This window comes from Electrona antarctica, assembly GCF_951216825.1.
Source record: "Electrona antarctica genome assembly, chromosome: 21".
In the NCBI taxonomy this organism is placed as follows: Eukaryota; Metazoa; Chordata; class Actinopteri; order Myctophiformes; family Myctophidae; genus Electrona; species Electrona antarctica.
The window spans coordinates 31,456,294-31,482,802 of record NC_136802.1 but is presented as its reverse complement, the minus strand read 5'-3'; the positions used below and the strand labels follow the sequence as shown (position 1 = coordinate 31,482,802).

Genomic DNA, 26,509 nt, shown 5'->3' with positions numbered 1-26,509 from the left:
TGATTTTGGTCAGTAGATCTTGTTGAACTGGTCATTTTTAAAGTAGCTCTCAAGTCAAAAAAGTGTGCTGCTCTACAACAATAAGGGCCTTTCTCGGCCCCACCCCTCTCCCACCGTTTATATTGTGTTTAGTTTCCAAGATGGCCGCAGCACCAGGAAGGGGGTGGGGCGGAGGTGAGCGGGACATATGCCCTTGTAGATGCTATTTTCACAGAATATTCACCTATTACGACATATCCATAATAGGGACGTCAGGGTCCTATAGGTGGATCAGCTTGAACAAAGTACAAATGATCACAAGCAGCCCCACAGCAGCGAGACGTTTCGGCCGGAGCCTTCCTCCGCGTAATTAGCAATTATCACACTCGGGAAGGCACATGGCGAAACGTCCGCTGCTCTTGCGAGGTCATTAAAATAAAAGATCCTCCTGTGAGTGTTGGTGATCCTTTGTGTTACCTATCCACCTCGTGCCTTGTGTCACATAAGGCCTTCACAGAGCACTTCCACTTTTCACGGCCGGTGTTTGATCCTTTGTGTTACCTTATCCACTTTGTGCCTCGTGTCACATAAGGCCTTTTCACGGCCGGTGTTTGATCCTTTGTACTAGTATCTTTTCAGATCCGTTCGCCCGCTAACCAAGACGACTGCTCCCGTTCTCCTTTTCAAGCTTTAACCAGGACTATGTATGGAACTGCCAGGAACAACTAATGGTCCTCGACAGTGACCTTTTTGAGGGCATGTAGATCAGAAATGGAAGAAGTGGCCAACCCGTTGAGAGCTTTAATAACTAGAACTGCACTCTGTCGAGTGCCTACTTGCGCATTGCACACAAGTAGGCCATAAATGGCCTACTAGTACTGTCGACCGCTACAAACTTTCAAATCTCAGCCTCTCTGTAAAACATTGAAATGAATTACGAAAGTGATTACAATGTGTACAATTGGTTGGGTAACAGGTAACGTATGTATGTATACATGTATGTAAGTTGTAAGTTGACAGTACTATACTGTGTTCGGCTGGCTTTTTTATGTGCGTATGCTTGGTAGGTATACTGATGTTGATGGTGACGTAATTAAGATATGTTTCTGTGTCGGGTGAATTAAAGGTGAACTGTGGTCGGCTATATGTAGGTATATATTATATACTGATGTTGATGGTGACGTAATTCAGATATGTATCAATGCCGGGTTATAACTGGCTTTCGATGGTGACGTAATAAAGATAGGTTTCAGATTACATACACATGTATACATACAGACATTACCTTTAATTCACCCGACACTGAAACATATCCTAATTACGTCACCATCGACAGCCAGTTATAACCCGACATTGAAACATATCTTCATTACGTCACCATTAACATCATCAGTATATATACCTCCGAGCATACGCACATTCGTACGAGCACGACCACAGTACTTGCGTGCTCTTGCTTGCGAAAGTAATAAAACCTTCCGAATGGATCCTGCAGAGAGCCGACGAAGAGAGGCCTAAAGCCACATGGATGATTCTCTATAGGTCATGGAAGAAGACTTGACCTTCAACAAGCTTTGAGAGTGTATTCGTCAATATTAGATCTGAGGTGTCCTGAAAAATTTCAGCATGTGATTGTACGTATCGTGTGGATGTAAAACTCTGGCCATGTCAATGAGGCAAAGTTAGACCAAACCGTGAAAGCGTTTAAAATAGTAACCAAACCCCTGCCCCCCTTACCTTTATTCCCGATTTGAACATACTCGCTTTCAAACAAATCTGTGCAGCGATGGGAGAGAAGGAACAGGAATACATCAGCGATCAGCAGGGAGGGATCCGCTTTAAGATCACGCCAACTTTATCAGCTTGATTTACAAACACACAACCAGACGACAATACTATTTAAATCCCGAGAGCTAGACTATAAAACTGACTATTACTGTTCATACAGAGATATGGTTTGAGGGATACCAGACAGGCACGGTGCAGCCCTGAAGCCTGCTTTGTTTACACCTGTTTGCATCTGCCGTGTTTATAAAGTAAACACATGTTTATCTGTGTTTTCACTGATGAATCCATCATCGCCAACATTTTCCTACAAACTAAGTAATGTTCATTACTGGAAGCCAGGAAAATGTGTCATTTAGATCAAAATTCTAGTCTTGTATCAACAAATAACATTTCACCTCTGATCATGAAAATTCCACCATGTATTTTTTTCAATTGAACATATAGATGAAATTGTGTAAATCGATCTCTGTCCATTTTCTATTTGAGATCAAGGTTTGTAATTTATTGCCACCTTATCTGTAGATCAAATGAGTGTCAAAGACCTCATACAGTATTTCGGAATATTGCCACACATGCACTTTGATCAGTCACAAACTCCTAGTGACTGAATAAAATGGTATGAATAAAAGCTGAATAAAATGAATAAAAGCGGACACAATGTAAAAGACATTTACAGTAGTTAACTGTTAAACTGTTAAACTGTTTTGATGATTACCTGGATGCATGTGACTGTTGTCATCGATGCCCAGCTGGCCAGTGGTCAAGCTTAGTTCTGAATAAGCCTCTCTCTGATGGGTGAAAAACAAACAGGCTTCAATCTGACTGTTACTCGACAACCTTAGAGAAACTTTGTACCATTTCCATTTCCATTAATTGCAGACACTGCTATATACACAGCATTTTATGTATGGTATGTGCTAGTTCTTCCAGAGGATTCAATTCAGTTATTATTTAGTCACAAGTACTTACTTTGACATACTTTTCATTGATTATATTTATTTATTACATGGCTTGGTTGAATGCTTGATTCTGATTGGTCAATCGCTTAATTCAGCGGTGAGTTATGTCATCATAATGACCGCTCCGCTGTATAACAGACCTCTGCCTAATCAAACCATCTGAGCACCAGCTGCGCGGCTGCGCCCCGCTTGATTTACTGCTGTTTCCAACATGACAGCCATGTAAACACAAACACACTAGTGACACACAATGTCATTTACAGCTAAACATTGCTCTAAAAAATGTTTTTGAAAACATTTGAGCGAGAAATAGACGAAGCAGGACCCGAAAATGGGTTCTATTCGATCAACTCACTTCCTTGTTTTCCGACAGTGCTGCAGCCCTGCAGCTGGCCAGACGCAGCCAGCGTGAACTTATGGAATACTTTTTTTGTTGTGTTTTGGGTCAATGTATTAATTTATGTTAGGTAGCCATGTAATAAGTGGGATAATATCTGACTAGGTGGTCACCTTCAGGGAGTGTAACCACCTCGGCTTTGCCTCGGTGGTTAAACTCCCTGTCGGTGAATTATCTCCCGACAATGACCACCTAGCCAGATATTATCCCTTACATAACACCCACACAGACTTTCACTTACAACATATTTCAAAACATTAGCAAAACAGCAGTTCTCGCTTCTCTTGTTAATAGAGGGTGGCAAAGTGTGTGACAAATGACTTTAACGTTGTTTAACGTTGTTTACTGCACTTAGATAGGACTTTTCTGTTGGGTGTCAAGGCCAGAAGTAGTTTTTTGCCACTCAGTAGGCATTCCCTCATAATTTCCGGGTTTGATGATGATGATGTCACGCGCATACCCTCTATACTTTAAATTAAATAACATTTTCACTTTCAACTTTTTGTCAGGTGAAACCTGACCTAACAACGCTCATTAAATGTAAGCGACCACAGTGCCACTTTGCGCGACCTAGTTCGACTGATGTGATTGGCTGCCTCGTCTGCTACGTCTGCCTCCTCTGCCTAAGCCAATGGGAGTGTAGTATGACTGCCTCCTAAGCTATGCCACACACACGGCGAAAGGGCTGATTTCCGCACCGCTGCGTGCAAGCTTCGCCGCCAGCAGCCTCGAAGCGACAACAGTCAGCTGCTACTGTAATGTTATGAGCTGGACAGCAGGGAAGCCTCAAGCCACAACAAAACACAGTCATTGAACCACGCACAGAACGTCGGAAACAAATGCAAACAATGGCCGCCGGGCCGCGAGGCACGAGGTTGTGACACACAAACATACACGTTATTAAAATAATAATCATACTAATATGGGGGGGAGAACACAACGGAGACAGCGCTTCTTTCACCTGACAAATATCATATAAAAAATATCATATGTGATCATTTCTTGTTTTGTGAGCTTGTAGATTGGCTTTTTTGTAATTTTTGTGCGCTACCTTTATACAACACTCTTGTACAACGAAGTAAAGGAAACTAAAATAAAAAAAGTTGGAACAGAAACACACACAAAAGGCGACAGTCAGACCCCTACCATCTGCCGGACGTCCCTCACATTGAGTGGCACTTGGATTAGACCCCAGTGGCTCCTGGCGCTGACCTCCTCACAGTTATCGTGGTTGGGGTTCCGCAAGCTGACGAGTACCTGACGAGCATGGGAAAGGTTGCGTTACAAACATGCCCGCCAAGCGCCATTCTTCTCCATCATTTCAAGACAATTTACAATGAACCGCTGCGAATAATTTGATAAGTCAGGAGTCCAATTACCTCCAGAAAGTCCTTGGGGGCATAAACAGGCCTGAAGCGACTTAAATCTGACCAGGAAGACAAGAATGTAAGGAAATTGCACATGAGTTCATGTCATTTTGCAATTATGTACATACTGTACATACTGTCGAGTACATCTGACTAACATAAAACTGGCTTTCCATTACGCTGAATAACGGTCTCAGGCAGCAAAAGCTGTATGTGAAGTACGAATCGGCCTTGAACCAGACGACATCTACAGAAGTCATGGTGATTCCGCCAGCCAATCCATAAGTAGGACTGTGAGCCAGTGTGCAAATAGCACAGCGGCCCAGAGAAGGGGTACGTTTAGCATCGAGGAGGAGGAATTCCTGTCGTTATCGCGTCTGGGTCTGGGGAGCCTGGACAGCCTCTACTGTATGCTCACAATCCCTGGTGTTTATAGGCTGGGGACGGCACATGGCTCCAGATGTTATCATAGCCTACTCTGTACAGATAGCATTGTTAGGATACTAGTGGCTCTTTCTAAGAACTAGGCGAACCATGCCGTGTCGTGTGAAGTATTTCACAGGTTCTGGATAGGTTTGCACGAGCTACAGTATGGCTCGGTTCCAGGTATGGTTCTTCTCGGATCCAAATTTTGTCCGTGCTCCAACACTGCTCCCCCTTCAAGGGAACTTCTGGTTATAATGGAGACGAGAACAAAACAAAAAAACGACATTACCTCTCGGTTTTAACATCCTTGCTTAACCCATTTTGGGCGGGAACCCCTTTTGGTGTTAGCATTATGTTGTATGCTTCAGCTATTGAAAAATAGCAGATCTACAAGCTCGCTTGTAGGTCTGCTATTTTTGAAAAATCGAAGAACGACTGACATAGAAAACTGTCAGGATGTAGAAGACATTTATAGAATCTGATCTCAGGTCAAAATGGGTTAATGTACTGAGAGTGTGTGTGTGTGGGGGGGGGGGATTGTACAATTCTTGTCAGCAAGGGAAGCTACAATATGACATCGTTGTCTGCTCGTCAGAGGTAAATACATCATGTGAAAAGAACATTTCTTCTTTTATCATGCATCATGGAGCCTTGCACCTAGAAGCATTGCTTCTCTAACCTGGAGTGTATCATGTATCATGTATCATGGAGCCTTGCACCTAGAAGCATTGCTTCTCTAACCTGGAGTGTATCATGTATCATGTATCATGGAGCCTTGCACCTAGAAGCATTGCTTCTCTAACCTGGAGTGTATCATGTATCATGTATCATGGAGCCTTGCACATAGAAGCACTGCTTCTCTAACCTGTGTGAGTGTTGCGGGTTGTCTGCTTCGGCAGTACTCTCTACTTATGCTAATCTCAAATACACCCGTGCCTGATTGTTGCTGCCAAACTCATCTAGTGAAAACTTGGGTCTGGAGAAGAGTTAGTGTCCACACCTGGTTCATCGGTGCCCATCTCGTTCCATTTGTTGGTAAGCTCATTCTGCTCCGCTACAGGCCTCTGCGGAGCAGGAAGAAGAAACATGTCTTGTCAATACAGGCCCGGGCCTTTTTGTCCCAAAAGTTAATCATGTCTTTAAAGGTAACTTGTTACCAGTATTTGTTGAAACGTTGATTTGGAGAAACCAAGCAAGTTACAGTACTTTACTTAGCTTAATTACTGAATTAGTTACTTAGTTACTAACTTTTTTCTTTTAACAGCTTACTGATCATTCCATGTTTCATGGATATCTGCATATCTGCTCTAAGGTTTTACCTTGACCTTCATTGTTAACTATGCTTTTGAGCAGAAGTTAGCTACAGAATTAGGTAACAAAGCTTAAGCGTGAACAAAGTGCAACCGCCCATAAAATCTTACGATAAACTATACAGTGCAAAGGTACAATGTGAAAAAAGGAAAGGAAATAATCCCAGAAGCTACAACAGAGAAATAATGTGAATATGCTCAGCTCAGCCTTGATTGAAAACACATTAAAGGCACCTTGCGAGCCAGTGGGACTTCCAGCTCTGTACACATGCTGTTAAGGCTTTTGAGGATGCGTTTCTCCCAGTTGGTCTGTCAAAGAGAACAAACGCGCACACACGCGCACACACACACACACATCACACAGTTAGTTAGTGGCAGATACGGTGCTACAAAGAACATAGTGGTAAAAAGTGGACCACATCTCCCACGTGGGCAGGCAGAGACTGGGGACCGGGCATCATCACCTGAGGTGCCTTCCACACGAGAGGGAGATAAGAAGAGACAGACTGACCTGTGCCTTGCGCATGTATGCCAGAGGCTCTTTGAGGTGTTCTGGAGGGACTGCAGGATGACTGGGGGGAGGTTGGCTGCACAAGAGTAGTGGATAAAAAGTAAAAACCCATGAAATACCAATGGAGAATATTGGAATACAAAATATACACTACTGATTAGTGCGTGCGTGCGTGCGTACAGTATATATAATATAGTGTGTATATAAAATGTTATGCATGATGATATGCCAAAAATAAGTCTGGAGGGACAAACAAGAACCCCTTGTTTGTCGTTTTTTATATTTACAATAAAGCATAAAGGGTCAGTCAGGTTCAGGGATTCCCACATATTTCAACTCTAGATCCAAAAGATGCATGGTGTCTGCCCGAGACCCAAACTTAAACCATGTTTTTTAACCCATTTCGGGCGGGAAGCCCTTTTGGTGTTTTAAACATTGTTATACTTTAGCTATTGAAAAATAGCAGATCTACAAGCTCATAGCGCGCCACCGAGTGGCGCGCTACGAGCTTGTAGGTCTGCTATTTTTGAAAAATCGTGAAAATATTTATTTCAGAAAACTGGAGGATTTAGAAGAACTTTTTAAAATTTTGAGGTCAGGCCTAATTGGGTTAAGTGAAAGTGCGACGCTACGTTGAATTTCTTATTTTTATTTTATTCTTTTTCAGTCTTTATTTTATCTTAATTTGTGAAAATCTTTTGCAATATATATTTCATAATAGGAAACGTGGGACTGCGACCCAGAAATGGCTCCCGGTCCATTGTTTGGGAAAGACTGCTTTAGTCCCCTGGTGAACTCCTCTAAACCAAGTGGACCACGTGGTTTCCATCTAAGCCCACTTATCATGCCTCAGACATATTGCATGACTCATGGTCTCCTTGTGTTACACAACCTTCACCCCAACATAAACACCCTACAAGACATTGGGTTGACTCGCGCCGGGGGGGGGGAGGTGGTGGAGTGTTTTATGTCACCCTTAAAGAAAAACAGTGGGCGGAGCAGCTGTAGGTGTTTCAATCTTATGCCAAAGTCTAATTTATAGTCTGTAGTTGGAAGTTCACGGTGTCACATCACTTGCTGACAAGAATTATACTACGAGCTATCAACGCAGCTTGAAAATGAATTCTCGTCGACTCAGCAAGCAAAACTATCAGTATCATGGGATAAGAGTATAAATTGGGCTTAAGGACGACAGGGAATATACACCAGTAAAAGGGCGAGATAGCGTGCTCGCATCCGCCTGGGTGACGCCAGACTGCTGGGCGAGCACTGGCGCTTTGGCATGGGGGGGATCAGATCAACATATGGAATGAATTCTGTAGGCTACTGGCCATATATGGAGCGCGTCTTGAGTGTACAGGGTTTGTACAGTAGTTGTAGAGTTGCTGGCCAATATTGATGACATCAGGGGTCTCCATATATGGGAATTCCCATATATGGGCTTAATATTGATGACAACAGGGATCTCCATCCCTGATGATGTCACGTGATGTCACGAGGCATGACCATATATGGAGACGTGGGGTGACGGACACACTGACTGACTGATGGGAAGTGCACGTTTTCATAGACCTGCGGTCGCAATTATGTCACCTTTCCATCCATGTGAAATGGTAATAATAATAATAATAATAATAATGAATTGCATTTTTATGGCGCTTTTCTATGCACTACGTGCCTACTCAAAGCGCTTACAATGGTTCATTCATTCATACATTGGGAGGTGAAGCGGCGAACAGTCGACGCCAGCCTCCTCACTTCCTACATTCACACACCAATGGTGGCAAGCTCACACCGACCGACTCATTGGAGGCAATGTAGGGTTCAGTGTCTTGCCCAAGGACACTTCGACATGTGGACAGGAGGAGCCGGGATTCGAACCGCCGACCCATGGATCATTGGACGACCTGCTCTACCTTCTGAGCCACAGCCGCCCGGTAGAGATACCATTGTAGAACAAACGGTTTAATGGAGGACATGCTTTTCCCTGTTTGAATTGAATAGAAACTGCATGTTGAAAATAGCACTGTGTGATTGTAAAAAAAAAACTGATAGACTGCCGTTTAATTTCCCCACTGGCGAGCTGTGAACACACATAATGGGGAAACGAAACGAAAAGTGCAATAGATGATAAGAAGAATCAAATAACACAGAAAAGCACGGAGCATATTAAACCGTGTCTTCAATATCCGACGGAGACAAATGGGTCCAACGCAGACTAACACAAATCTCATATCCAGACATTATAGGCGACAACCAACCCGACATTTGATTACACAAACAAGGATATTGGTGCACACGGAGGTGATGGTGGCGCAGCGATGGGCCAGGAGGGCTGAGGACATGGTGATGGAGGACCAGTGGTAGGCCAGGAGGACTGAGGGCATGGTGATGGTGGACCAGTGGTAGGCCAGGAGGGCTGAGGGCATGGTGATGGAGGAGCAGCGGTAGGCCAGGAGGGCTGAGGGCATGGTGATGGAGGAGCAGCGGTAGGCCAGGAGGGCTGAGGGCATGGTGATGGTGGACCAGCGGTGGAGGAGCTGCTCCTCCATCACCATGCCCTCAGCCCTCCTGGCCTATTGGATATTGGATAGGTCCGGAGATCATGTGTGCCGGAAAAAAGGGGAAAAAAAAGAAAAGTAAATCGGGTCACAATATCTAAAGCAACAGTACTATTTCAGGAACATGCACACTAGGACAACAAAAAGGTTTTTGATTGGTCTAAACTTGGACCACCTAGTGGCAGGGCCATAGCCTGGCTAATAAGCCAGACCGAATCAGCCGTTGGCAAAAAGAAATTGCCTGCCGGCGGTGATTTGAGTTTGGCTTATTAGCCAGGCTAGCAGGGCCAGGCCTCTCATTAGGCAAAGTAGGCAACCGCCTAGGGTGCCATAGGGATGACATTTGCATGATCTGTATTCTATATCACTCGTTTGCAAGTCACATCAGTGTGTGAAATGATCAAATGAACTTTGTGATTCTGACTGCAACGGAGACTGGCTGAGCTGCAAAGGGTCCCGGCAGGGGCACCTCTGACGGCACAGACTGTTGGCTCACAAAATGTTTGCTATGGCCGAAAGCTCACAATAGAATTCGATTTGTGTGTGTGTGTGTGTGTGTGTGTGTGTGTGTGTGTGTGTGTGTGTGTGTGTGTGTGTGTGTGTTGTTTTGTCATCACTCTTCCGACTGTCTCACAACATTTTAAAACGCTTATTAGATTATTAGAAAAAGCGGATGTACCACCTGCCCCCATTTCCATTTCAGCTTGGCGGTCGCATAAAAGTGCAAAGCCTATCTCTAGCGTGCTGATTAGCGGAAATGGAAATTCAGAAACATGAAAATATGTTTTCATGAATGGAAATGACAAAGATTGCTTGGTGGAGCAGGTGTGCTTCCTCTTGTGGGGATGATTGGGTGTAAAATTGTAAATAATATAAAGCAGCATGTGGTGCACCATCATTGTTCCCGTTTAACCCATTAAGACCCGAGGCCAATTCCACAAATGTTCTCACACTTTCAAGATTTTTCTAAAATGTTAAAAAAATGTCAGATATACAGGCTGCGTTATGCGTTAGGCGGTGGCTCAGGGGTAGAGTGGTTGGATGGTAACCGCAAGGTTGCCAGCTCGAACCCGGGCTCCCCCAGAGTTGGTGTCGAAGTGTCCTTGAGCAAGACACTGAACCCCTAATTGCTCCTGATGTGCTGGTTGGTACCTTGCATGGTTTCCGTCGCCATCGGTGTGTGAATGGGTGAATGTAATGCACAATCTCTGTAAAGCGCCTTGGATAAAGGTGCTATATAAAATGCATCATTTACCATTTGTATATCTGGGATTTTTTTGAATAGCCAACGCTCAAATCAAAAATGACACGGATGCTTTCCCGGTATTAGTGGTTTAACCCATTCTGGGCGGGAACCCCTTTTGGTGTTTTAAGCATTATGTTATACTTTAGCTATTGAAAAATAGTATATGCTATTTTTGAAAAATCGTGAAAATGTGGCGCACATCTTTGAATATGATTTTATTCCCTGACCTCATGTTCATTAACTGTTGTTTTTTGTTTCCTGCTTTTAATCATGTAATGTTCTTTTTTTTCTGCTTTTACCTATTGTTTCATAAATTATGCCTACTGTAGCACTTTGAGATTCTGAGGAATGTAAAGTGCATTATAAATAAAATCCATTATTATTATTATTATTATGTATTCTTTCAGAGCGAACATTTTGAACTTAAACCTTTGCCCTGGAACAACATATTTTCAGATGGGGGTCGGCGGCCAATTACAATATGATTCTGGGGCTCCTTGACATGAAATAGTTTGAAACCCACTGACATAGAAACATAGTTTTTTCAGAAAATTTAGAAGACTTTTAGAATCAGCCTCAGGGCCTAAATGGGTTAATGTGCTCTGAATGATGAAGGCTCTGGAGTCTGGATGAATCGTGTTAGCAGCTGGAGGAACAGAGATTACAGGTAACGGCTCTGGATGAATCGCGTTAGCAGCTGGAGGAACAGAGATTACAGGTAACTGCGTACTTGATACAACCGTCTTGCATTTGTATTTATTTTTGGAATGCCGTTTTCCACTTCCACTTGTTTTTTTTGTTTGTTTGTTTGTTCTTTGATAGCTTCCTGTAGCAACTTTTGTAATAAGCCTATCTCACAGAATTTCCCCGCCCCCCTTAATACGCCCCCTTTCGGGGTTAGTGGTGATAGCGTGACGTCACTCCATAGACACTACATGTTAACAGAGGTAATTTAAGAAGTCTACAACTTTTGTTTTCTCAAGGTAAGGTTTGTTCTATCTGTTCGAGCTGATTTACCATCTTGTTTGCTTCATAATAATATTGGTCTGTCACATTTTTACATTAGAAAATGTACTTAGATTCTCCAGAGAAAAAAACGTGTAAATGCTAATGTTAAAGTCACCACTATTTACCGGAAGTGGGCGTGAAAAGCGGGCTGTGAGATAGGCCTATTGCAGACTCTCTGTAGCCAGGCATTCATAGATTATGGAAGAGTTGCTGTGCATGATAGACTAATCAAAGTGTGGTAGTTTTTGTTGCGACCTGAAAGACCTGTCCGTCAGTCGGGTCACGCCTCCATATGGTTGTCAGTCCATTACGCCTCGTGACATCTCCATATATGAAGATCACGACACTTACCTCATCAAACCCTGGATAGCCATACATGGAGAAGACTGAATCATCACCTAGATCTGCATACTGTATATGGAGCCGGCCAGCAACTCTACATCTGACCTCAAACCTCAAAAGCTTAGATCTCCATATATGGAGCTGACCTGTTCTGACATTCCATATGTTGATCCGTCCCCATCCTTCCTCTTCGATGTCTCCCTTTTGACTGATACCGGACCGGTCCATTCAAACTCTAGACAGGCCTGCCCCAAAGTTATTAGTGCAGCCGTGCCCGGCAGCCGGCAAAAACTAGAGTTCTCAACAGAACAGGCCCGATAAAATGAAGGCCCAGCCCTACCTGGGCCCTCATCAATCCCTGTACACTCAACCCTGCCCCCGCTGCCACCCAGATCTCCATACAGTAAATGGAGCTGACCTGTTCTGACATTCCATATGTTGATCTGACCTCATCAAACCCTGTACACTCAAGACACGCTCCATATATGGCCAGTACAGAATTCATTCCATATGTTGATCTGACCCCCCCATGCCAAAGCGCCAGCGCTCGCCCAGCAGTCTGCCGTCACCCATGGCGGATGCGAGCACGCGATCTCGTCTTACTGGTACTAAATATACTAATAGGATTGACTAATAGGGTTGATTTTAAAATTATTTTACTTGTTTATAAAGCTCTCAATGGTCTCGCACCTTCCTACCACCCCCTAAGGTCTTCCACGGCTGGCCTGCTCGCTTTGCCTAAAAAAATGGCAACTAAAAAACATGGGGAAGCAGCTTTTTGCTTCTACGGGCCGACGGCGTGGAACAAACTCCCACTGTACCTTCGACAGGCAGCCTCTGTAGACATTTTTAAAGCACAGCTCAAGACCCACTTCTACACTCTTGCTTTTAATTGATCTTTTAATTTTTTTGTTATTCATGTCCTCACTGTATTGCATTACTGCTATTATTTTGTAATGTTTATGCCTTGCTTTTCTTTTCTTTCTTTCTCCATTGCTCTGTAAAGCACTTTGAGCTGCATTTCATGTCATGAAAGGTGCTATACAAATAAAGTTTTATTATTATTATTAATATATGTGACAATATGTTTGTTTTTGCATTTAAAAACAAAATACTTAAAGGAGTAGTACTAAAAAGAGTTTGATAATACTGGTCTATCCAGTAGGAGACTCAAAGAGTCTGAGCAGCCACCAAGCATGCAGTCATAAGGCTTCATGGAATGTGTAATGAAAACAAGTCATTTTTTGGGTGAACTCCTCCTTTAACACAAATGCTATAATAGCCCAACAAAGGTTGAAATTCACTTACACGTGCATTTCTCTATATACGGCATTCTGTAGATTTCTTTCCCAACCTGTAAACATAATAGTATTTTCTGTATAATTGTTGCATCACTAGCAGTATTGTTTGAAGTAATAATAATATAAAGATAAGAATTGTGCTCACGTGCATTACCAGAGACAGTATTTATAATAATAGCCAAATTATCAAATGTGGGCGTTACCGATTGCAACATGCTTACCTGATGTTTTAAGGAAATTGCGAACATCTTCTTTAAGGGATTCCAATTTTATCTCAGGTTGGTGTAAACAGTCCTAAAAAATGAAATAAAATAAGTTAAAAAACAAGGACTGTGTTTAGGGGTGAAACACACTGTTAATCAAACATTTAGATTTAATCGTTTATACAAATTATCAATGATCAATAATTTACGTTATGTCATTATGGGACAGGTGTTAACGTATATAACTAATATAACACATATATATATCTGGTGAGAATAGCCAACCTACAAAATCATAGCTCACATTGTGTCTCTATGCAAAACGTTGTGAACTTGTAGATCTGCTATTTTCATTATTTTTGCATGACACTGTCTGTTGTTGTGCTATAAAGTAGCCTATCAAATAATAAAATCAAAATGTTACAAAAGGCAGGAATCTTGTTTGCTCGATTGATCGAAATAGTTAAGAAAATAAATAAGAATGTAGGCTACATCACTGCAAAGTGGTCATCTGTTCGAGGTAAACAACTGACTCCGGACGAAATTTTAAGTTGTACACCTTGCAGAGCAATGCTGCTAACGTTAACTCACTTTGGCCTGCCTCTCAATCTGAGAGTGTAAATGGCTTCCTTTCAGTCGTTGGACAATTTGAGCAATTGTCATCGATAACTCGGTTCCGTCAGCCATCATTTTAAACGGTGTTTTTTGTATGATCACAACAGGGCAGTCTGATTTCTAGAATCCATCGAGCACCCGATGATGCACCCGATCTCTGCACTAGTCTGCAGTGGTTACTTAGCAACTGAGCACAGCAATAATATGTCCTGGAGGCTGGAGGGAAACATGAGCATCCGACATTATAGTTCCTAGCTCGCTGCTTTTCAGTAGGCTACACTAGTGCAGTTCTCAAAGTGGGGTCCGGGAACGCCCAGGGGGTCCCACTCCCTCCTTTGTGCTTGAGGGAGTTCCAGGGGGTCCCCAGCTAAATGATAGTTGTGGCAGCGGTGGCCGAACGGATAGCGGCGCGGTCTTGATAAGGTTCCCAGTTCGAATCAGCCGTCCGACACGTTAAAATTACCACCGCTGAAGTGCCCTTGAACAAGGCATTGAACCACTACGATGAAATGTGTTTTATGAGCAGGGCCTGGCTGGAAACAAGTTCTTGAGCTTAGCCCAGATACCCTGGGTAAATATAGATTTCATTTCATTTCATTTCAGTTATAGGAACCAAATTGACCCTAGTTATATGGGTCTGTAAGACTGTAACTCAGAGAGTGTACAAATGGATCCATTCCATTATGGAACCAAATGGACCCTAACGTGTCCATTTGGTTTTGGTTCCATTTGTACACTCTCAGAGTTAAATTAACATAACGTTAAATTAACATTTAGCTACAATATAAATTGGGGTCACAGATCTCATACCATTAAATGGGGGACTCTAGACTGTAGTGTAGCCTGTAGTCAAACTGGGGGGTCCTTGAAATGAAAATGGTTGAGAAAAGCTTCTATAGGGGTCCCTGGCATATATTTTCAAATGGGGGTCCGCAGGCTAATAAGGGTCAATGTGGGTTCCTTGACATGAAAAGGTTTGGGAACCACTGACTAACTGTTCTAAGTTTGTGGTGCACTACGAATTGTAACATTTGATTTAATATTATAAAGTTGCAGAAGGTTTAGAAAGATAATAATTAATTTAGCCAAATAAAGACGAGGATTGTCAAATGATGAACCGCATGGTGATGGAGGAGCGTTTACCCTGCGTGCGTACCCCATGTCTCAGATTGCCCCCTGGGGGACCTAACCTGACTCCGCCAGCTGGTGGCAGCAGTGAGCGAGTGCCGCAATCTGGCGGAGTCAGGTTACCTCAGACTAGAGTATGGTTACCCCCCGGGCCCCACCCCCTAAGGTTACCCCCCCCCCCACCCCCCACCTGTACGTAGCGCGTATACCATTTGAAGTGTGACTGTGTGAGTCAACTGACTCTGACAGCCTTGCATAAAATGCCAAAGCGGGCATAGCCTACACAGCTTGAATACATGTCCATGATGTCCGACAGAATCACAGAATACACACACACGCACACGCACACGCACGCACGCACGCACACACACACACACACACACACACACGCACACGCACACGTACACGGCACGCGCACGCACGCACAAGCACGTAGCCTAATCTTTTGCAGCACAGCGTGTATTCAAAATAACTAGGCCTAAGGGAAACAATAACATTTCAGCATTTAAATTATGGAAAGGTCTTTGACAGAAGCAATTAACAACACAACACCCACTTTATAGACGACCAATTGGGCAAAGGTCAAGGAAAACAAAAAAATCCCCAAGAAAAATATACCAATAAATTATGGGGGAAAATGGTGGCATGGGCAGTAGCCTATAAAACAAACAAAGAACAACTTGTAAATTATAAGGCTAGCCGCTACCGTTATTATAAGTTATAATAATAGCCTATATTGGCATACACGCATATTAATGTGACATTAATTAATACAAAAAAAAGTCAATTGAGAAATAAAACCTTGTAAATAAATAAATCGTTCCAATGCAGCGAGGAGCCTCAGCCAGCATGTAGGTCACCTGTCTGTCTTCATCCTCCACTCTGCCAGCTGTATATGTCTGCAGGACCTCTCGAACAGGATCTATACTATAATACAAAATGTAATTAGGGGCCAGGCCATGAAAGTGCCAAGTAGGCTCATCAATACGATATCAACATCACATCAATCCAACCAACCAACCAGTGCAGGAAAGGAAAAGGACGGACTTCGGAGATATACGGGCTGGTTCAGTCAGTCAGAGGAGGGCTTGGTTTGGTTTGACGCACACCGCGTGCGCGCTGCTAATTGGGAAGAAGAAGCGCATGAAGAGGAGAGCGCACGGAACGGAACGGCACGAAATGTCCCCTGGTTAAATTATAGACTGCATAGTAGGCTATTAGTGCTCAGCATCCGCGACACACCGACACAGGACATATAGAGAACTATAACTGTAATCAGAATCAGGCTCTTCTTCAAATTCTTTGGAAGCTTTTCAAATCAGACCATGGCTGATGTTCGACCTGTTCGACGCGTGTGTTGCTGAGAGACGTTCAATGCGTGTTTGTATTGTATAGGTTATATATATTGAATTCTCTACTGTAGAAGTGGAGCTTTGAAGCACAGCCACCATGGAGACGTTTACCTTGCACGACATGCTTATTATAAATTCCACCGATTTAAACAAGATTTTGTGTAGCCTTGGGATTAGGAATATTTCTGACTGCGAGAATGAGCAGGGTTCGTCATCCGAATCGAAAGGTAGGCTTAATTGGTCTTTCTTTCTTTTCCCTCTCTCTCTTTTATGTTATTTCCACACAAATAATATAGGCTATAGGTCTACAATACAACATGAGCCTTTTCTGTTCCATATTCTTATTTTAAAACAAAATTGTTATTTAACCGTCTGTTCGAAATAGTTGTTTGTATAGGCTACATACTCCAAAATGATCAATTTGAGTCGTATGGGCTATTTGCGAATTGCGAGTGACTTTGGGCATCTTTCGCCTGGTGCGCAAAATGCGCATATTACGCATGGTTCAACTATGTATAATGTGTATTATAACTCAATTTCGAGATTGAATTGTATGCAGTATAGGTCACATGTGTTTTAATGTTGTTATAAGCATATAGCAATAATCCAGTTGTTTCCAGTTGATTCTGAATTGAACTAATTACGCAATTAATTTAGGCATATGCCTATATAGATCATGTTTGCCTTGATCTGCATGAAATGTGTTTCAAGAAGACACCAAAAGTGACGAATGCTGTTTACAATGTATTTGTTTTAATGCATATTTGAGACATGTAGATTAAAACAATATTTAAACCAGCCAATAAACATCTAATGATCATCATGGTGTGCTAATTTGCTGCAGGCATGATTAAAACCTGCTACAACATAGCCTATACAATACATGCAGTAGCCTATACATTGTGCCGTGTGATATGCATATGCATTGCAATTTCCAGGGATGTCAGCAACATCATATGTGTGATGTGTCTGTTTGGCTATATCTGTGAGTCTATCCTTTTCATTACTGATGCATGGCTTAACGTTCTCAGTCTTAATTGGGATTCCACTGCAGCCAGTATGTCTTCTATATAGAAGCATCTCTTGTACTGAAAATAACAACTGAAAATAGGCAACTGTAAAATAGCCCAAATAGCTGCGACGTGTTGTGAGCTTGTAGATTGGCTATTTTCAGTTGTTTTAAGATTAAAGTATTTGAAGTGGTCAAACAAAAAAATTGAAGCCTCAATCTAGAAAAAATAGAATGATGGCATCTATAACATCACAGTCCTACATAATATTAGTTCATATAGTTTAGGAAACTTTCATGCTGTTTCACAAATCACAGATTCGGGACTGATTGATTGAAATATGTATTAACAGTTTGCAGAATTACAGTACATTTCAAGCACAAACTCAATACAAAGGCTGTTAACTGTGAGTGGACGACCCAATTAAGCATTACACTTGTTTACAAGAGGGTCCACCATGTTCAATTCATCAAAACATTTAGAGACGTATAGACACTTCTATATAGACAAAGAACAGAACAGGAATTCATCATTCCTGTCATCTCCACATCTGTCCGTCTGCATGCGTTGCGTCTCACAGACATCGACCAGCAGGTGCGGATCGTCCTCTACAGCCTCATCTTCCTCCTCAGCGTCCTCGGCAACAGCCTCATCATCGCCGTGCTGGTGAGGAACCGCCGTATGAGGACCGTCACCAACCTGTTCCTGCTGTCCCTGGCCGTCAGCGACCTCATGCTGTCCCTGATCTGCATCCCCTTCACCCTCATCCCCAACCTCATGAAGAACTTCATCTTCGGGACTGGCATGTGCAAGCTTGTCATGTACTTCATGGGTGAGTCCGTGGACAGTATACTATATACTGCAGGGGTTCCCAAATAGTACAGGAAATCTATGGAAAATACAGGATCAACCTCTAACTAATTGCAAAAAAAACAAACTCAGCTGATTTTGCATCTTCAATATATCCTGGAATTGTCTGAGGGGAAAGTGTTGAAAATGGCCTGTACAGTATGGCCACCATTGACATCCTATTATAAGGCAATATTTTCTAAATTTCCTTATGCTTTAAGTAGCATGTGACATATCAAACTAGGGGGTTTTCATGATGCTGAATCCATTCCAAGCTTTAGTTTTGCATAAAAACACTCATTGGGCTAAATTTGGCCATAGCAACTTGCCTAAATGTGCTGACATCATCACATTTAGGCTGTGGCCAAATTTAGCCTGGATATATTGAAGATGCAAAATCAGTTGAGTTTGGTTTTTTGCAATTAGTTAGAGGCCAAATTACATTATTACTGGACTAAAACTGTGTTGTGTGCCGTGCACCCCTTGTGGGGCATGAACACCCTAGGGTGTGTGTGACATGAAATGGGTAATGGCGGTTTTATGGTGTCATTTAACACAAACGGCAAAATCTAGTAAAGCAGAGAGATGGAAGCTGTATAGAGCAGCTGCGGGAGTATACAGCAGCTGCATGTCTCAGCTGCAGTGACATTCTGTGATTATTTGCCATAAATCATATTAAAAAATGTATAATTTTCGCCCCAAACGCAACGAGATTCAGCGTTGGGGGGTGCGTCAGCTAGGTGAGGAGGTAATAGGGGGTGCACGGCCAAAAAAGTTTGGGGACCGCTGCTATATAGGGACGACACGGTCAACGCACATGCACCAAAATCCTGAGAGTATACAACATTGGGTCAAGTTGTTAATTTAACACAGGGTTGTAATCAAATGGCTCCATTTGTGCACCCTCTCTCTCTCTCTCTCTCTCTCTCTGTGTTAAAGGACCACTTCACCACTTTTCAACCTATCTTCATATAATAGGTCCTCACTAATAATCATGAAAAAATGGCGCTATTCTTTTCGATTCGGTCTGCATCTCATAGGAGGGCTGTGGGCAGTTTAGAAACCGTCTTCCAGTGACATCATCGATGGGGAATCCAAGCTAATAGAAACCGCAGGCTTTCTAGTCCTGAAAAGTTGCAATGCGAAAATGGAAGCCATCGTTCTCACGATAATGAAAATCAAAACATTTTTGTAAAATAATCTTGTTTCAAAAATAATCTGAATAATGATGATGTCACTGGAAGACGGTTTCTAAACTGCCCACAGCCCTCCTATGAGACACAGACTGAGTAGAAAAAAATAGTGCCATTTTATCATGATTATTAGTGAGGACCTATTATATGAAGAGTGGTGAAGTGGTCCTTTAAATGGATTCCGCTGTAGATCAGGATGCTGATCACAAATAAAAGCCTATAAAGGGGGGGGGGGGGGTGGTTGTGTCTCAAGGGGATTGATATGTTGTTCTTTTATTTCCCAAGAAATACTGTGTAAAAGGTTACAGCATTTGCCGTGTTCCTCGCAAGTGGCAGCATTGTTTGAAAAAAAATAATATATAATTTCTTTGATGGACTCTCTCTGGACTAATGTAAAATTCTACAACTTTTCACCACAAGTCTCTGGTGGTACTGGCTAAATTTCTAAATGCCAAAGTTCAAATCAAACCAAACTTTATTCATAAAGCACATTAAAAACAACAGAAGCTGACCAAAGTGCTGTACTAGTCTGTACATGGTTGAGATATGTATTGAGATATGACCCATTTAAACAGATCAGGTGTGTATTGAGATATGCATTGAGATATGACCCATTTAAACAGATCAGTTGTGTATTGAGATATGTATTGAGATATGACCCATTTAAACAGATCAGTTGTGTATTGAGATATGTATTGAGATATAACCCATTTAAACAGATCAGTTGTGTATTGAGATATGTATTGAGATATGACCCATTTAAACAGATCAGTTGTGTATTGCCTTATTGAGGGAAATCATTTCACATCAGAGGCCCTAAACAAAGAAGATCCGGGTTATGGCCTGTGTATTGTTCAAGGCTCTGTTTCTCTCTGCAGGAATGTAAACTGGCTAATGCTCTAGTGAAAAATAATAACCTTCATTTCAGTGACAAACTAACAATCCAGGCTAGATTTAAGACGAGAGGAAGGGTACAGGAATGGCTTCTACACAGGGCTTAAAGCTAAAACAAAAATCGCAAGACTGATTTTTTTTGCAAATCTGCACTGATCTCATTAAATGACCCCTATGAAATCCTCAGGACTGAAATCCGTCCCCAGGACTGAGAACTTTAAGCCCTAGGCTTCTACAACCAAGTCTACAAATGTGATTTTATAAGCCCAAATATATTTGATAGAAATATCATTCCATTAATGCATGCAGATGGCATAAGGGCATTAATGGAATGAGAATGATCAAGTATGAAATGCTCCCATTTAAAATCCTGAGTGTGCCCTGATGCACGCAGCTGCATCGAGGCATATTAATTTATGTTTTATTACAGCCAGTGCAGCAACATCTGCTACTTCAAAGTAAGCTATGCAAGATTTCTCTCAAAGTATGCTGTGCAAAATGTGCAAAACTTCATGAGGGCATGCTGCCTATAATGATGATGCGCGTGATATCGACATCGCGATTGAATTTGGTTTATTACATCGTTAATTTAATTTCTTCTCTTCATCAACTTATGCAGAGCAAAAGCCTGAGCCCGTTCATTTACACTGTCAGAGAGAGGTAAATGCTCAGGACTTCACCGCACTGGGGATCCTAATTCTCAATGTTTCAATGCTTCCTGTTGGCTGTTATGGTGACAACACGGTGCTGCCAGCCAGGGCCGATTATCTCATTTGTCTACATGTCGGATAACGTGTTTATGTGGCCCGCCGCTGGGATCGTACACCGCGATAATGTGGATGTATTTATAGGACTCAATGTTATTATTACTGAGTTTGTTAACCCATTTTGAGCGGGAACCCCTTTTGGTGGTTACATGCGTTATGTTATGCTTTAGCTATTAAAAAATAGCAGATCTACAAGCTCATAGCGCGCCACCGAGTGGCGCGCTATGAACTTGTAGGTCTGCTATTTTTGAAAAATCGCTAAAATGTGCCTCAAATCTTTCAGAAAATTGTCATGATTTAGAAAACATTTTTTTTTAAATGTCGACGTCAGGCCTGAGTTTGTTAACACTGCACTGCGGGGCTGTATATTGTCCCATAGTGCAGGGTGTCCTCTGGGCTCCATACAATACATTTACATTTGACAAATCGTTAAAGTGCCATGACATCACCGCCATTCACCAGCAGTCAGCCTGAGAGCCTGTTAAATTGGCAAGTGCTTCTCGCCACTTGAACCCTTCAAACGGACACGATTTGCAACTGTAGCCCACTTGGTACACGCTCCTTTTTCACTCTACACAAGGCCCTATATCTTGCGCCACCCCTTACCCCTTATCCCTAAACGTATTCGCCATTTTTGTACTATTTTAAAACATTTTAAAATAGTACAAATAGCCGATCTACACGCCAACAACGTGTAAAAAGCAAAGCAAAGTTCTTTGTTTACCCAGGGTAAGTGGACTAAGCTCGAGATGCTTGTTTACAGCCACGCCCTGCTCATAGAACATTTCATGGTTGGGGTTCAATGAATGCCTTGCTCAAGGGCACTTCAGCGGTGGTAATTTTAACGTGCCGGTCCGGGGATTCAAACTGGCGACCTTCCGGTATCAAGACCGCTCCGCAAACCGTTCGGCCACCGCTGCCACAATGATGTAGATGTCGATGTAGATTGGCTATAGTTGAACTATTTTTAAAGGTTTTAAAATAATATAAAAATACGGGAAATACGTTTAGGGATAAGGGGTAAGGGGTGGCGCAAGATGGAGCCCCAAATCTCTTCGCCAAAAATAGCAGATCTAAGAGCTTGTAGATTTGGTATTATTTATTCTAAACGTTCCCCCAAGAATTTGGATGCTGGGGTTCAACATGGTTAAGGATTACAAACACCATGACGTGGGGTTTAGCTGTGTCCAGACTGGCAAAAATCCCAATTCAACTCCTGTTTACCTTCCAAAAAGCCAACACTACCCAATCTGACTAGTTCCTGTCGTAGTGCAGTCCAGCAAACTGTTTGCTGGACTCTCTACACAAACCAAAACAAGACAGAACACAGATGACTGATGTCATGGATCCACTGAATGTTTGAATCCAAATCAGAGTGTTGCCAACATGATAATAACGTACCGTTATGTGGTTATTTATGTCTGTATCAGAAGTGTAGCAGAAGAAAATATAATATTATGACTATTAAAGAAACTCCCAGTGAGACTGTTTGCTCTTTGATTAGCGGTATGCTTATTACAATCATCAAATAAAACATCAACTTGAGTTACGCTGCTAAAGTCAGAGTGCCACGTCTTTAACCCTAGAACATCATCCGGACGATTTTATTTTAGCAATTTTCATAATGTTGCTGATGTCTGAGGTGGGTGGGTCTTCCAGTACCTTCATGATGCTCAGTGACATCATAGAAGGTACTGAGGTAGGTTTGTTTCCCTGCCTACATCCCTGTTTTTTTCTACAGGCAGGTGTTCGGGTGAATTTCACCCGTGTTTAGTGATAGAGAAAAAAATCCCATATAGACTTTTATACTTTTTTATTTTTTTCTTCACTGGACCATTCCCACATGTTAGGAATGGGTGGACCAAAGGAGAAGTTCCCAACTTAATTTCTCTTGTTTTTTAGGAATATCTTTAAAATAATATGCACGTTTTTCACCGATTTTGCCCCCCCATGATACCCCCCTCCCAATGAAATCTATATATATTTTTTTGTGAAAAGTCATGATGAAATATTAAAGAATGTATTGCTGTACTTCAATATATTTTGATGAGAAATATTCTTTATGGAATATTTTACACTGGGTAAAATATACCCGTGTTTAGTGATGGCGCAACAAATAAATATGGTTTAGTGTTCTGGGGTTAAGCTGTAAAGTGAACGTCTTCACTCCCACTCTACCCTATGCTGCTGCTCCGCTGCTCAGATGGCAATCACTGCTACTCACCTCTTGCATTCATCACCTCCTCCTCCCCATGTATACCTTTCCTGTAGACTCTGATTTTAGATTTCCCGCGGGGCACGTCCACTATCCTCTCTCCCTGTTTTCTCATTTGCTAATCTTTATGGTGCATGCTTGCGGAGAGCGACAGGTCCAGAGCCCATTAGACATCGAGATGATAAGATCCACCACTCGACGATAAATCTGTTTCATGTGAAATGTCCGCGTGAAATCTCATAATTCACATCAACTCCATTACCTTGTAACCATTAACATGGTAAATGGTGCATTTATATAGCGCCTTTATCCAAGGCGCTTTACATAGATTGTGCATTACATTCACCCATTTCACACACACATTCACATGATGGCGGCGGAAACCATGCAAGGCACCAACCTGCACATCAGGAGCAATTAGGGGTTCAGTGTCTTGCTCAAGGACACTTCGACACAAACTGGGGGGAGCCCGGGTTCAAACTGGCAACCTTACCATCCGGCCACTCCACCCCATAGCCACCGCCGCCCCCAGCATGAACCTATAGAACAAAAATGAATGTTATAGTTTTGCCTTTCCCCCGGTTTGTACAGGAGTCTCAGTCAGCGTGTCCACCTTCAACCTGATGGCCATCTCCCTGGAGCGCTACAGCGCCATCTGCAACCCGTTGTCCTCCAGGACGTGGCAGACCAAGTCCCACGCCGCCAAGGTCATTTCGGCCACCTGGATGGCGTCCTTCGTCCTCATGCTGCCTTACCCCATCGCCAGCACCCTGAAGCCCTTCGTCCGCTTCAACAACAGCACGGGGTACATGTGCCGCCTGGTCTGGCCTCACAATGTCATCCAGCAGTCCTGGTGAGAGATGTCATCCTCTTACCTATACCTAGTTTTGCTCAACACATTCTCACACTTTGTTGTGTCAAACGGGTGACGACGTGGGACAGGAATCACAGGATGCGACCACGCGTCCCCTGCCTCAGACATCGACACGATGATGGGACGTCCCGTCGTGACGCACGTTGACGAGGAAGGAGGATTTATGATTCTCTGCCTAGTTGTGTGCGACTCGAACGCCATTGAGTCGACAGAAGTAGACTTCTCAACACTCGGCACCGCCTGCTTCTGACGGCGCACCCCGTTTAAAATGCTTTTAGTGGGCACTGAAAAATGAGGTCAGATTGCCCCAAATCAGTTTAGTACAACTTGAGTGTGAGAATGTGTACAGTTACTACAGTAGCAACCAGCAGACTGTCCCGAGTGACGACAGAACGGATAGGTGGTTGGTTGGTGTCCTGTTCAAGGACACTTGAGCTCCCAACCATTATTGTAGACCACCATTTTGTGTACTGTGAGGAGTTCAGTGGTATGATACTCCCTGGAGAATACATTTAAAACATCTATGGTATGGCAGTGAGTAGACCGTAATGGGACTATTGAGGTAGGTCCTTTCGACCTCATGTCTGCACTGAAAGTGCAGAAAGAAAGTAAATCTTGTCAGTACTGATGAGATGTGACACACTGAACGACTGTTCTTCCTATGACTCCTATTACTGCAGTTGCACTGCAAACATGAGAGATACATCTTCTGTTGATCTGTCAGTGCTAGAGGCTGTAGGGATGTAGTTAGGCCTCTAGTTTGATGACATGTGACGCACTGAGTGACTGATCTTCCTATGACTCATTTCCATGACCCACTTAATCTGTCCCCTTCAGGTATGTGTCTCTGTTGCTCCTACTCTTTCTGATCCCTGGGATAGTGATGATGGCAGCCTATGGACGCATTTCTATGGAACTCTATCGGGGAATCACGTTTGAGCTGAACAATAAGAAATCCAACAGAGGTAAGGTCATTACTCATTACTTGGGTTAACAGCACTATGCATTTCCTCATTCTTTGAATTTGGATGTTTTTTTTCCAAACAAAACAGTGAACATTTATACCTCTTATCTGACACACACACACACACACACACACACACACACACACACACACACACACACACACACACACACACACACACACACACACACACACACACACACACACACACACACACACACACACAGTGCAACAAAATGTGTGATGGGGTGCTTGTCATGACCTTCTACTGGCCTTCCCTCTGACAGAGAGACAAGCGAGCACTGGCAGCATTAAACCGGGTGACAGCGACGGCTGTTACCTCCAGCCGTCTAAAAGGAAGAGCCTGACCTTGGGTATGGCCAGTGGGGGCAGCAACACCGCCACCGCCAACACCGCCAGCAACACCGCCACCAAGGCCAAGCTGAGGCGTGTGTGCAGCAACAGCTCCACGGCCAACCTGATGGCCAAGAAGCGAGTCATCCGCATGCTCCTGGTCATCGTCTTCCTCTTCTTCCTCTGCTGGACCCCCGTGTTTGTGGTCAACGCGTGGAAGGCCTTCGACCGCCAGTTGGCCGACCGCCTGACGGGGGCTCCCATCTCCTTCATCCACCTGCTGTCCTATGTGTCGGCCTGCGTCAACCCGATCATCTACTGCTTCATGCACAAGCGCTTCCGCCAGGGCATGCTGGCCACGTTCGCCTGCTGCAGCCGCAGCCCCGGGGGCGTCGGTTCCATGAGGTCTACCACCGGAAGCGGCACCGCCAGAAGTGGAGTCGGGTCGGCGAGAGCAGGGCTAAGAGGCAGCGAAGAGAATGGCCACGCCCCGGGTGGCGGCAGCTCACGATTCACGTATAACAGTGTCCGTGGATCAGCTTGGAACGAGTTGACCTGAATCTGACAGACCATTCATGAAACTTACTGTAGATCACGGGCTCGAGTGCCAAAACCTCAAAGCGTATTGAAAAGTGCAACCTTGTTATTAAGTAAGGCCCTAAAAGTGCTTTATGTGACTTGTTTATGGCCATATTATGCTGCTTTCGCTTGGAGTGTGACATGACGAGGGTGCAGAGGTTTGTCAATGCTGTGTCAGTGGTGTGCAGTACATTCAGTGCATATTTACAGACTCCCCTTCAGTCTATATCAACACCACTACCTTCTATGTAGCTTCTCTCAGCTGTTTTGCTCAAGCTCGCAGCATCCACACTGTGTCTGACACTGTCCAGACAAAT

At 43.2% G+C, this 26,509-nt stretch overlaps 2 protein-coding genes across 2 annotated transcripts in view; one reads left to right on the top strand and one right to left on the bottom strand.

Annotated features, from left to right (window-relative positions):
* tbc1d19 (TBC1 domain family, member 19) overlaps nucleotides 1-14,189 on the bottom strand; it is a 43,607-nt gene extending 29,418 nt beyond the window's left edge. The window contains exons 1-10 of the mRNA XM_079490458.1: nucleotides 13,990-14,189; nucleotides 13,417-13,489; nucleotides 13,203-13,248; nucleotides 6,738-6,813; nucleotides 6,461-6,535; nucleotides 5,917-5,980; nucleotides 4,503-4,549; nucleotides 4,270-4,380; nucleotides 2,483-2,555; nucleotides 1,717-1,755 (exon numbers count right to left, since the gene is read on the bottom strand). Coding sequence (XP_079346584.1) covers nucleotides 1,717-1,755; nucleotides 2,483-2,555; nucleotides 4,270-4,380; nucleotides 4,503-4,549; nucleotides 5,917-5,980; nucleotides 6,461-6,535; nucleotides 6,738-6,813; nucleotides 13,203-13,248; nucleotides 13,417-13,489; nucleotides 13,990-14,088 — 703 coding nt within the window. The 5' untranslated portion in view covers nucleotides 14,089-14,189. The remainder of the gene's footprint in view (nucleotides 1-1,716; nucleotides 1,756-2,482; nucleotides 2,556-4,269; nucleotides 4,381-4,502; nucleotides 4,550-5,916; nucleotides 5,981-6,460; nucleotides 6,536-6,737; nucleotides 6,814-13,202; nucleotides 13,249-13,416; nucleotides 13,490-13,989) is intronic.
* A 2,401-nt stretch (nucleotides 14,190-16,590) lies between these two features.
* On the top strand, nucleotides 16,591-26,172 carry cckar (cholecystokinin A receptor; the record flags this gene model as incomplete). The annotated part of the gene is made up of 5 exons (XM_079491333.1): nucleotides 16,591-16,720; nucleotides 18,084-18,335; nucleotides 24,013-24,274; nucleotides 25,133-25,260; nucleotides 25,547-26,172. 5 exons carry the CDS (start codon nucleotides 16,591-16,593, stop codon nucleotides 26,170-26,172), a joined length of 1,398 nt encoding a protein of 465 aa, XP_079347459.1.
* Nucleotides 26,173-26,509: the final 337 nt, after the last annotated feature.